The sequence below is a fragment of the Rhamphochromis longiceps genome, linkage group LG15 (genome assembly GCF_057381845.1).
Source record: "Rhamphochromis longiceps isolate RC_006_pf linkage group LG15, R_longiceps_female_GT1.1, whole genome shotgun sequence".
NCBI classification, from domain to species: Eukaryota; Metazoa; Chordata; class Actinopteri; order Cichliformes; family Cichlidae; genus Rhamphochromis; species Rhamphochromis longiceps.
In genome coordinates, this window is record NC_140571.1 from 43,749,417 (window position 1) to 43,762,155 (window position 12,739).

Here is a 12,739-nt window from a genome sequence, read left to right on the forward strand (position 1 = left end):
TTCCTGTTTCCTAAAGACAATGCTTTCACTCTTTATCTGCTGTAGACTCTTGTCCTGACAAAATATGACAAGCAAAGCTCTTCAGGAATCACCTCGTTGGTTCAAAAACACTTTTTCTGTTATCTTTACCATTTTTTTTTTAGATTCAACTAAAGAAATGGGCGAAAAATATTTGTTCTTGCAACAGGCTTCGAGTAATAAAGTGCATAAAGATGCAATTTAATATCAGTTCTTTACTAAACCCTGTTAAATGTTATATAAACACTGGTTTATCTCTTGATTTAGGTGCATCTTTAATACCTGATTCATACGTCAGTGTTAAGCAAAAAAAAGAAGAAGAAAATCCTGTGAATGTCCAAAGAAACAGCATCCTACAAAAAGCCAAGAGAGTCTAACTCACTGGAAGCAAAATATAAAGAAATGAGAAATAGCTGAAAACATTTGCCCAGTAAAACAATCAAAGTTGGATTTCCCTAAACACTCAATCAGCCCTTTAAGGACCCTCAGCTGGTCTGTGGGATTAACCAAACGTTGTGGATTTACCTCCAGTTTGGTAGCCAGGCTGTGACCACATGTCAAGCCAGCAAATCCGAACCATTAGCAGAGCTAATTAAGAATCAGCCATCACATCTCTGTGTTTTTCTAAATGTCACCTGCTCCACGAAGTGCTTCCTTCTTTCTCTTCGTGACGCTCACAACTATCATTTCCAACAGTTTGATCAAAGATGCTTAAAAAGTGTGAGTCTGACATTTATTTGAGGGAAATGTTGTAAACAGCAGAGCCTAGAATGAAATACAATCTAAATGATGAAATGCAATCTAAATGTGAATCAGTTTAGTGATGATTAATGTGAGCTTCCCTTTTTAAATATGCTCAGCTTTCAGTTTTAAATAGCCGCAGTCAGAACTGTTGAAACGGGCCCGTTCTCACACTGGCAGCTCAGAATACCTCCACAGAGCTTTAAACAAACTGTTTGAACTTGAATATTTTAAATCCTTTAAGGTGGTGAGGTAAACTGCACACATCCTGGACGCTCTTTGATGCTCGACACCAAAGGAGGAAAAAAGATGAGGGAAGCAAAAGTAACTAATGTTGGCAAATCCAGCTTTTTATGGACACAGTGTTCACTTAGTGCTGTCAGACAGACACTCTGTATTTCACTGAAGCTGCGATTCATCACTTCCTGTGTGCTTAGAAGTGCATGTGTACAACACTGGAATTTAATCTGGGAACAGTCTGAAGTGTGTGCGGCTGGAAGTCGACTGAAGCACACGCACAGGTTCGGACTGACATTTTACACAAAGATGTTGTCATCCAGGTCTGTATCCTCTCAAAGATGCTGCTTATTGCCGTACCTCGTGGATAAAGTCGCCTATGTCTCCTGGGTGGGGGGCTGCGGAGCGGAGCGGGTACTGGTGGTCATGGTGGAGGGGCCTCTCATCCAGACGTCTGATCCCCACTTTGACGCACTCTGGCTCCAGGGCATCAGGCTGCTGCAGCTGGCTAAGGTCATAGTCCTGCACACCCACACAAACACACAAATGTTGGCATTACAGTGAGTCACACAGCCCTGCATCACAATCCTGCCTTAAAGGGCTCTACAACCTGTGCAGCACTCAGAGTTCTCAGGACAGTCCATTGATGATTAATGCAGCATCCCATTGCTTCATAAGGATAATGTGTTATATTATGTATTAAACTGCTGTTTCCTGTTGCTGTTGTGTGTAAAGTTTACATGAATGTCAGAGTAATGTTGGACTTTACAGCACATACCTCAGACCAGAAGCATCGGCAGGTTAAAGCAGCTCAAACAGACCCAGTGTGAAAAGTGCCTGAAGCAGGTTATCAGCTGCCGTTGGCACTGAGATCAGCCAGTTTCTGTACATCTGAAACTATTTATGCTCAATTATACCAAGTTGCTATAACCGTTCAGCTGCTCACTTTGTGTTTTATCTACTCTCCTGTTAAAATAGCAGAGCTGTAAGCCCAGCAGTGAAGTGGGTGGCTGTGCTATTGATTTGCTGTGTGGCAGCACAGACAGAGGTGCGCAGGGATGCTCTGCTCTGAACAGAGAAAAACTTCTTTGGATTTCTACTTTGCTGTTGCTTATTCAGAGTGAAAAATGAGTATTGACCACAATTAACTGTCAACAACTGCAGTATTTAAGGTGAGATAATGGAGCCATATTACTCATGTCTGCCTCCAGTAATGGGATTACACTGCTGTTTTATCCAGGAGCAACATCTCAGGGTATCATTTTGTGTTGTTGTGAATTAAGAGCACTCTCTTATATACTCTACTGTTATGTGCGGCTGTAGAGTCGTTACATGAAAGTCCCTCTCTACACTCTGCACAATGCTGCAACAGCTGTGGCCCACTAACCTGCTGCATGCAGCCAAATCTACCTGAATGTAGTGAAGACTCAGAAACGCTGCATTTCCTGTACGGCTTAAAATGTCTCGTTACTATGCACGGAGACACGGCGACCTCCAGAGTGTCCTGAAATATGAATTCAACTTCAAACACTTCCACCTTAAAAGAGACAGAATATTTAAGCTGCCATAAATTCACACTTCAAGCTAAACGAGAAGAAATTAGTTCCTGGCCAACAATCCTCGCCATCATTGAATAATAATATATTCTCACTAATCGTAGCCTAATGCCAGGTACTCTGCAAGCCTGTGGCAGTGGAAATACCAAAAGGATTCTAAAATTCATAACGAACTTGACAGATTCATGAAAGCAGCAGTCTCCCACTCAGCTAATGGACTTATCTGTTTTAGCTGTATTTAACAGTTTCAGTGAATTTCACCCAGTCAAATGAGCACAGTTGGCTCTCGTGATGCAATGTCTACCATTTCTCCCACATCATCCTCGGGGAAAAATGAGAACGACCCTAAAGCAAACTAATTAGCATCCACTTAGAGAGTCGCAGCTCGTCTTTCACCTTCTCTCCTACAGCGTGGATACAATCAGAGGAGCGTCACAGCCTGCTCATGGTGAATGGTTGTGTCTGAGTCACCGCAGAAACCTCCCAGAAAACAATTCATGCTTTCTGGTTTCCAGGGAAAATCGACTACAGGCTGTGGACTGACCTTGGGCTTTATTCACAATAACGACCAATCAGAAGAACACTGTGACTGAGAGCCCAGCGTTAACCTGCCAGGCAGCAACAAAACGATCTTTGCTTCTTTTCTTTCTATACTTGCCATGACCTGATTGAATGCATGTTTCATTTGAGGACTGTTTTTACAACAATGCCAGCACATTTCTGTTGAAAAGATGTAGAATTCTTTCTACACGACACGAATGACTTACAAATTGGAGACGTGACAGCTTTGTCCCTGTTCTGACGTTTAGAGGTTTAATAATAAGTGTCAGCATTTCTAAATTCAAGGACGGTTCAACTGAACGCAAAACTCATTAACCTCCGAGCATCTGCCAGGCTGACGCTGTCAAGTCCAAACCAAAGCACGACACTCGAGGACTAACTAGTAGGAAAAACAATAAAAATGTCAACTCGGTTCAATTAAAATGTATCACAAAATTGCAACAACAGTCGCCTGAAGGCGCTGAATATTATTAGGTATTGTCCCAAATCCTGGACCAACAAACCTGTGAGGAGAAACCCCCACACAGCGCATTATGGCTGTAATCACCCCGCGTAGCAACGCTGCTACTTTGTGTCTTTACAGACTGGTCGCAGCAGATGGCCCCGCCCCTCCCTGAGCCTGGTTCTGCCGGAGGTTTCTTCCTGTTAAAAGGGAGTTTTTCCTTCCCGCTGTCACCAAAGTGCTGCTCATAGGGGGTCATATGATTGTTGGGTTTTTCTCTGGATGTATTACTGTAGGGTCGACTTTACAAAGCACCTTTAGGCGATTGTTGTTGTGATTTGACGCTGTGTAAATAAAACTGAATTGATGGACCATTTTTTATAAACTGAGTGGAGTTGTTGTCCCAGGTTTAGTCATTTGTTATGAGTGACTATATGTTTGTCTATATATCTGTTTGCATCATTACGGAACCACAATTAAAGAACAAACACAGTTTGAGATTTTCAAGTTAAGCTGAATTTTTGAGACACCTCAGAAACACAAATGTTGGACTTGAGCCTGGTTTTTGCACACTGCTGCTAACATCCAGTCGTAACAGGTTAAAACTTCCACAAATGTTAATAATTCCTTCATGACTCTTTTATGGTGCAGTACTGTGGTTCTTTCATGCTCTGGTCTTTTGTTCTAATGATGTTTTCTTGCACAAAAACAAACGCTCAGTGTTATTCTGAGTCATTGTTCTTCCCAAACACTAAATCTCAGGCTTCTCGCACTTTCCAAATCCCACATTCACCTGTGCTTGTGACGGACATTTATCCACACAGATCGCTGTTATCAGATTATGTCGAGAGAGTTTGAGCACCTGTGTATTTCACTTTGTTTCATGTCAACGCCTTTACGTAGCGTTTAAAGATAGCGTGTTATTAGTTTAGTCAAAGAACACGGTGATCTGCAGTAGTTTACAGTTGCTGGTTTGGCTCTGTCTTTGCTGCATAGATGGACCGCAGCATAGGACAGTGATGAGGCCAGATGTTGGAGCTGGGAGGAAGCGGTTTGCAAAGCAGCTTGCAGTTATAGATGACACTGTACGATCTGTCAGTTGAATGTGTAAAAGGTTATCATCAGCTGATGCTGAACTGGCACTAAGATCAGATCATCTGCTGGAGGCTGAACAACCTTGTAGCCTGTATGAACTCATGCGAAGCTCAGTTTTTGGCTAATGGTGCATAAGCAGAAGCCGGCTGAAGGTCTAATGGCCTGCATTTGTTTGCTTTACTCGTCCCTAAGGACCCCAAAGCGCTTCACACTACATTCAGTCATCCACCCATTCACACACACATTCACACACTGGTGATGGCAGCTACATTGTAGCCACAGCCACCCTGGGGCGCACTGACAGAGGCGAGGCTGCCGGACACTGGCGCCACCGGGCCCTCTGACCACCACCAGTAGGCAAACATGGAGTTAGTATCTTGCCCAAGGATATTTGCAGCCAGGAGGCAGCCTGGGATCGAACCACCGACCTTCTGATTAGTGGCTGACCTGCTCTGCCCCTGAGCTACAGCAGGTGGCAGACTGTGTGTATATGTACAGTATGTCTCTGTGTTTCTTGGTGTTGGCATGCTTAAGCACACAAGTGTGTTCCCGAGAACTCAGTCTGCTTTTTATCTGAAGCTTAAATCCAGACAAATAAAGAGCTGAGCTGCCTGTAGAAAAGAAATGAAAATCCTTATCAAACAGTGCAGATCCCCGACACCATCCAAGGCCTGTGCAGTGTGCTACTGTGGCAATGATAAAGGAAGAAGCAAACCTTGATTTTCTTTTATTAACTTTGTGTCCATTGTTTAGCCTGGAGAGAGATTACACCAGCGCTTCTGTTTATTGAACCGCAGGGAATAAAGTACGAACTGAACCAAAGTCAACCAACACGCCACTCAGCTTTCATTTTCTCTGTTTTATTCAAGGCTCTGTTGAGTGTGTTCCCCTTAATAATGTACTTTGTTATGATGTTTGGAAAAACTTCATCACTTACAATATTGATAGGATTCGTCAAGCTTATCAAGGCCCAGTTTTCAAATTCAGAGAAATATTTAAAATGAATATCTTTTGATGGAAATGTCCGTTTTTATTTTAGAGGAGCTGGAACAAAGCCTCGGGGCTTTCATGACCCTTTGTGTTCAAACTGGGTTATAAGTTGCTGAGTTAGACTCAAATGTAATAACTGAGGAGGAAACGCCTTTTCCAAAGCTCTGTCTAAATGTGAGCACAGCTACAGCAGAAGGAGGAAGAAGACGAATGAGTCAGAAACAATATTAAGTCCAAACTAATGTGAGCTCAATGAACAAAACAACAATAACACAGATGTTGACCCTAATACACTTCAGTACTAAGCCAGGGGCCGACGCTTTCATCCCTTAGAATTTATTTGCCCTCAGTCATGCGCAGCCACGGTATTTAATCGAAGTGCATTTTATTTGTGTTCGCTCTAAATTGGAAGATTATTGTGATCGTGAAATATTAAAATAAAATTATATGTAATTTTGGTCACTCATAATAAGCATCACACTCCACATCAGCAGGCCACTCCTGCTCACAATCACAAATGGAGTGAGGAGAAGGAGTGGAGAAAGACCGGAATAACTCTTGGAGTCGCGTCGATCGTTGCATCCACACATGTATGTGAGCAGCTGTTCTCCACCATGTTAAAAACAAATGCCGCTCACAGACGAGCTCGCGGTCCTGCTAAAGATGGTTCAGGAGCAGGCGGCCCATTAACCAGGTAAAATAAATATTTCTGCAGATATCTTGTAAATATTTTTTCTTCGTTGTTTAGTGACACAGCGCTTTTTTCTAATTTATTTTTTAAATTCAGGTCAAGGCTCGGCGACACGCTCTGAGAGCCCAACGCCGATGCAAGGATGAGGCTCACGACAGTTTTTGTTACGTGCATCATTGAAGTTCAGCTTTTTAATTCATTTGACAGAGACCTTCAACTCAGAGTGTTTATTTTTGTTATTATTTTTTAAGAGTCCAAAATGTTCAAAATGTGTTCATCACATAAATAAAATTGAGTTTCTCTGTAGACCTTCATGGATTTCATAAGCAACACACTACAGTTTCTTATACAAAGCATAAGGTAGAAACCATCTATATACATCAGTGTTATCTTCATTTTAGATGTCAGAAAGTATGTGCAGTGTTTTGGGTCCAAATGTGTCTGTGGGTGTTAAAGGCGGCTGCTCTAAACACTTCTTCACGTTCATGTTGTGCTTGTAGCAGCGTGTGACTCCTCTCAAACGGTTCTGGTGCCAGTTTGTCATCGTGCTCACCAGCATCACTCATAATAATGAGTCTGTCCCATATTTGGGATCTGACTTATTCCCGAGAATTCTGCTGTGAGACTAAAGAACAGACGTGATGATGAGAACCATCATCAGGTAAAACGAGAGCTCTGCAGTCCCGCTGTTTGAATCACAGCAGCATGCTAGCATGCTCAAACCATTGAGTCAAAGTACAGCGAGTACAATCATCTTTACCGTCTTACTATTAAATGTCATCTTTACAAATACAGATATACAGCGCGCACAACCAAACACAAACTTCCTTCTAAATTCAGGAATTTCATGTGAAGAAAGTGGTGACCTCGCGGTACTTAAAGAAATCAGGAACCAGCATCACTGCGACGCACCACGCTACACGCTTACAGCCTTAGTGCTGCTGTTGGGCTGACGGCTATCGGGGGCTAAACACTTTAAGGCTGTGCCAGCTGGTGATGACAGCGGCCTTCACTTTTTGATGAAGGGGCAAATTTCTTGATTGTGCTCTGTTCAGCTCTGTGCAGCTGTGAAACCAAACTCTCAGGCTTAGTAAAAGTTTGATGTATGAATCGCTGAATTGGTTGCACCCTAAATCCAAAAGGCAATTTCACTCATTTCACTTCATTTTGAATTTTCTTTCCTCTTTGAAATAGTTTTTTGTCCCATATTCATCTTTATACCCTCTCACACACACAGCCTGATATGGTCTTTCCAGAATGAATCGTCGTGTGACCAGAATCATCTTCCCTCCCTTTCTGCTGTTTCAGGTCATCTTACAAAGGACACATTTATTTATCTTTTTGTTGAATCTGCTGTTGTATTTGTGTACTTGTAGTGTCATGTTGTAACATGTTTCTATTTGTGTTTTAGGTCACCTTCAAAATAAGATGCTTTTTTCAGGAGGCTACCTCGTCAGTGATGAAGCCTCGCGATGTTAGCTTACTTTATGACTCTGCTGATTAGACTGGTGTAATATTTCTAAGCCAAATTCTACATTTATTATTAGAGAAGCATAAATATGATCACAAAAATGAAAAAACAAACCATTGTTAGTCTTCCACAGGCTAATAATCGACTGACTCTGCTGTTTATTTCTGATGCTTGAAGGAAACTAAAGCATAGCATCGATATTACTTCAAGCTACGCTTTCTGCGAGTACCAGTGCTTCTGTATTACCGCTGACATCGTCTTGCTTCCATTTTGACTGACTGCAGTTAGTTTGAAGACGCCCAGCAGGCAGGAGGAGAGGCGCTAAACAAAAGGACTTACAGATGAGAAAATGGTGCAGCCTGAGAACCGCAGCCTGCGTTCTCCTGCATGCTTTTTCACATTTTTAAACACACTTCCTACATCGTTCACAGTTTAACGTTTGTTGTTTCGCAGAGAGCCGCTTCTATAGAAAGTAAAACAGGCCTGAGTGTGGTCGGCTGGGTAAACGGGGGTTAAACATTTCCGCAGTAGAAGTGCGGAGCGGCTTATGCGCTTGGCACCAGCAGAAAAGTTGTGTGGAGACACAGGAAATTGTTCTCCAACAGAAAGCAATTAATCCTGTTTCGAGGTCCTCTTTGTAGTACACTTAATCTTAGCTGGAGGACAGATGATTGAAAACTGCAGAGTGTGTGTGTGTGTTTTATGTCTTCTATCTGAAGACGTGTGTGTGTGTGTGTGTGTGTTGCTGCTGTATGGCAGTGATGGAAGGAAGCAGGCTAATATAAATAGTTACAAAAACATGAAGTGTTCATTTGTATACCTGGTCCTCCTCTCCACCGCCCTCCTCATCATATTTCAGGATGTTGTCGCGTACGTCGTCCTCCGGGTCGATGAGGAGCTGCTTGGCCTGGCGTTCCTTATCCCTCCTCTTCATCCACATCACAAACAGCAGCACCAGCACTGCAACGCAAGAGTGACGCAAGCAGATGAGGACACACGAAGACCTCAGTGAGCACCAGTGAGTTTCCATGAAGGGCTTCAGAGACCACCAACTGTTTCATGTTTAGCTCAGACTGAAAGAACACATCTACCAATCAGAGGCTCCGTTACAAACCCCCCATTGACTCACAGTAGGAAAGAAAACTGAAAAAAGACCCATCCACTGACATACTGAGCCATCCCATAGTCACAGATATATCAGATATGGTTCTGTCAGAGATGTAAGCTGGAGTGGTCCCAGTATGATGTTACACTGGGGCCCAGTATTGTCCAAAAACATCTCCCTGCCCTAAAACACAGCAACGAAGTCACTTTGCTTTAGTTAGCAGCTACATGTTTGTGACGAGACCTTCAGCCATCCTCTGTTTTGCATCTTCCTTTGAAAGCATCAGCAGACATTTGTTAAACCTTCCACTAAGTCCTGCAGACCACACGCTGCCTCGCTCACACGACATGCATGTCAGTTATGCCAGCAGTGATACGTAAATATGCCTTTGGTTTAATTCCTCTCTTTGTTTTCTGTGAATTTGCAGATATGTTCCCTCTTTTCTCTGCGTCTCTGCTGTGGCAGTGTAGCAGCAGTGAAACATCTCACATGCAGTTTGTGTATAAAATCATTATGTTTCCATTGTTTATGTCTTCCACCTTCAGTTCTCTGCAAACTGGATATAAACATGCAGTCCATAAAGCAGCTGCTGCATGGGCCTGATTTTCATTTGAATTGAAGCCGAAACGTGGAACTTTGCACAAACAGCAGCACGCACGGCTGTCCCATCAGATCAAAATGCTGCACTTTCTCCTGATTTATGGTTTCACATCTGTCTTTTTACAGACGGGTTCACTATTTTAACCACGAGGCAGTTCTCCAGGAGACCGACTTCATCATCTCTGATGCAAGATTTGAATTACCACTGCAAAGCCCCTGTTATCTCCTCAAGTACCTTGTACACAGTCACAGTTCAATACAAAATAGCTGCATGTTTCACTCCATTCTTTAAAATACTTGCTCCCCTACGCTGGGATTTCAGCTCTTATTTTGAGACAGCTGGTGGGTTTTAAAAGTCAGTGTGAATCTCTCTGTCTTACTGATCACATTAATCTGGAGGGATTTATGAGACAGCTCAGGGTGCGCCTGCATTCATGAACCTGCACCAATGTACCTGCACAGGCCAAAACACACGAGGATGCTGAGAGAAATTCTAAATGACAACTGAAACCCCAGAGAGCCGATAATGTCACCATTAGTAACATTTCTCAGTATAACCATCAGCAAAAGCTGGAAGCTATTCACCCAACTGCCTTTCAACAGGACACCAGACAACACATCCAGTCTATTTAGAATGCAAATCACTGCTGCTCCACAATTTACATCATCCCATAATGTGGGAAATGTTCCTCAGTCTGAGACCTAAACTTCCCATCTGGAGGTGTTCAGGCCCGGGAGCTGGTAGATGTAAAGACACATGCAGCTTTGCAACTTTCTCTGACAAACAGATCAAACTAAGGAGAATAGTTCACACCCTGGAAAGTGCTGCACATTACCTTTGGCCACCAAGGTCACAAAATATGGAGTTCTGAATTTGGCCAAAGAAGCACACAAAAAAAGATAAAACATGGCCGTTTCCATATAAACAGAAAATCAGGGGGGCCAGCTTGTCTACAGCCTGACTCTATTCAAAATACAAGAGACATTGATGCACTTCGTTTTATTCCAAAATCATAAATAACCCAGGCTGCTGGTTATAAATGGTGTTGGTACCCAGTCATATGCAAAGTGTTCAGACCAAGGGACACATTTCAAGAACTGTAAATTCAGGTCAAAGTAATGAGAAATATCTCAAAATAACTAATTTGTTTTTTATATAAATAAATAAATGTATATAAACAGGTGACCGTAACTGTACATGACTCCCCTGCAGTACCGTCACGGCCCACCAGGGGCCCACACTATAGCACACATTATATCCTGATATAATATGATTGAAAAAAAACCCTTTAAGTTAGGCATATGTGTGCTTGTCAGCTACACATTTAAACACTGCTGCTCCTCCCAGCTGACCAAAGGAATCCCAGCCAGTTAAACGTATATTAATATACAACTGAAGTTCCAACGCCAGCAGCCCTGACAGGCTTCTTCGTCCCCCTCCTCTCTTTCTCTCTGTGGATGGAAACTGAAACCGACTGAGCGGGGAGAGTAAACGATGACACCTGTGCTAACCCTTAGATAAGCATGCAACCAGTGATGTGCAGCCACACTTTGCTCAGGGTGTGGCTACGAGCATTAGCAAGGAGGGCTGTGAATTTCATTTGTAAAACCAAGGAAAGCCATAAAGTGTCGAGATGACATGAGCATTTAGTCTGACTGGTATCCCGGTGGGCAGTTTCTTCTGCTGCTCTCTGCTAGCTTTAGCTTAGCTTATCTGTGCTGTTTGTGCCTCTGAGTATTTGCAGTTACCTGACAGGTGACGCAGCGTGCTGCCTGCCCAAGACGTTTGTGCTTCAGTGTTGGTGAGTGAAATTACAGCAAGTCCTTTACTCAGCACCAGTTAGCATGTTTGTTTGCACCCATACTGTTTATGAGCGTAGCTTGCTGGTGTTCATTTATAAGTCGATGCTCCAGCCTTTCATCGACTGTAGCCGCATGTCACAGGGCTGCGGGCATCTTTTATATACAGTCTATGGTCACGAGCTGATGGCATTATTTAAAATAAAGATGCATTATAAAGATGGTAATAAACATACTGACAGTTCTCTGCACAGCCCTGCTGTCTTTGCTGCTACACAAAAGCATTTGCAGTAAAACACCAGGAACCTTCATCTTTTATCAGAGGCTGAAGCTGCTTTAGTGGTGGACACTTGAATCTTCCCCACATCAAGGACTTCATTTAAACTGATCTGACTTCACTTAGCTCTAAATCTGAAACTCCTCACTGTGATGTCTTTCAGGGCTCAAGCCTCAGTTCAGTATTTGCTCTTGTGGCTGCTTTCGTTGTCCCTCAGTTCCTGAAGCAGGTCCATGAAAGGCATATTGATGTGCTGCTCTCCTGCTTGTGGCTGTTTCCTCCGACTCCATTTGACCTCCTCTCGGCACAGCCAGACTTTATCAGCGGCGGCGTTTTTGTTCACAAAAATGGCCGTCATAATGATTTGAATGCTTTGTTCATGCCTTGTGTAACTTGAGGTGACATTACAATTTCCAGTAAGACTGCAGTTATTAAAATATAGTACAGCAGATTTCATTAAAGCTTCTCTGGCCCTGAATGTCGCCTGCTGCACTAATCATTTTTCTGCCACAGCTCACTGTAGCCTGCAGAGCTTTGGCGATGGCTCTAGTTTAAAGTCTCCTAGCTGGCCCAAATGCCTTTATTCTAACTGGCTAACTGGGAAAAGGCACGGTCAGGATACTGTTTCTTGACTTTTCCAGTGCCTTTAATACCATCCGGCCCTGTATGCTTCAGGAAAAACTGAACAGGATGGAGGTGGACCCCTGCCTGGTGGCTTGGATCTCCGACTACCTCACCGACAGACCACAGTACGTCAGGCTGAAGGACATCACGTCTGACACAGTGGTCAGCAGCACAGGAGCACCACAGGGAACTGTGCTGTCCCCTCTTCTCTTCACCCTGTACACCTCTGACTTCTGCTACAACTCTGAATTATGCCACATTCAGAAGTTTGCAGATGACACGGCCATCATGGGGTGTATCTGGGATGATCAGGAAGAGGAGTACAGAAGTCTGGTGAGGAACTTTGTCGCATGGAGTCACACAAACCACCTGCAACTCAACACCTCAAAGACTAAGGAACTGGTTGTGGACTTCGGGAGGTCCAGAGAAGGTCCACTGCCGGTTCAGATAGAGGGGGAGGAGGTGGAGGTGGTCAGCAAGTACAAGTACCTCGGGCTGTGGGTGGACAATAAACTGGACTGGTCATGCAAC

The 12,739-nt window shown here is 43.4% G+C and overlaps 1 protein-coding gene across 1 annotated transcript in view; it reads right to left on the reverse strand.

The window, feature by feature from the left end:
* The window catches only part of LOC146653294 (cadherin-2-like), a 110,455-nt gene that overhangs the window by 8,198 nt on the left and 89,518 nt on the right, over positions 1 to 12,739 (reverse strand). Inside the window, exons 14-15 of the mRNA XM_085382992.1 lie at positions 8,623 to 8,762; positions 1,357 to 1,518 (exon numbers count right to left, since the gene is read on the reverse strand). Of these exons, the coding sequence (XP_085239118.1) occupies positions 1,357 to 1,518; positions 8,623 to 8,762 (302 nt within the window). The remainder of the gene's footprint in view (positions 1 to 1,356; positions 1,519 to 8,622; positions 8,763 to 12,739) is intronic.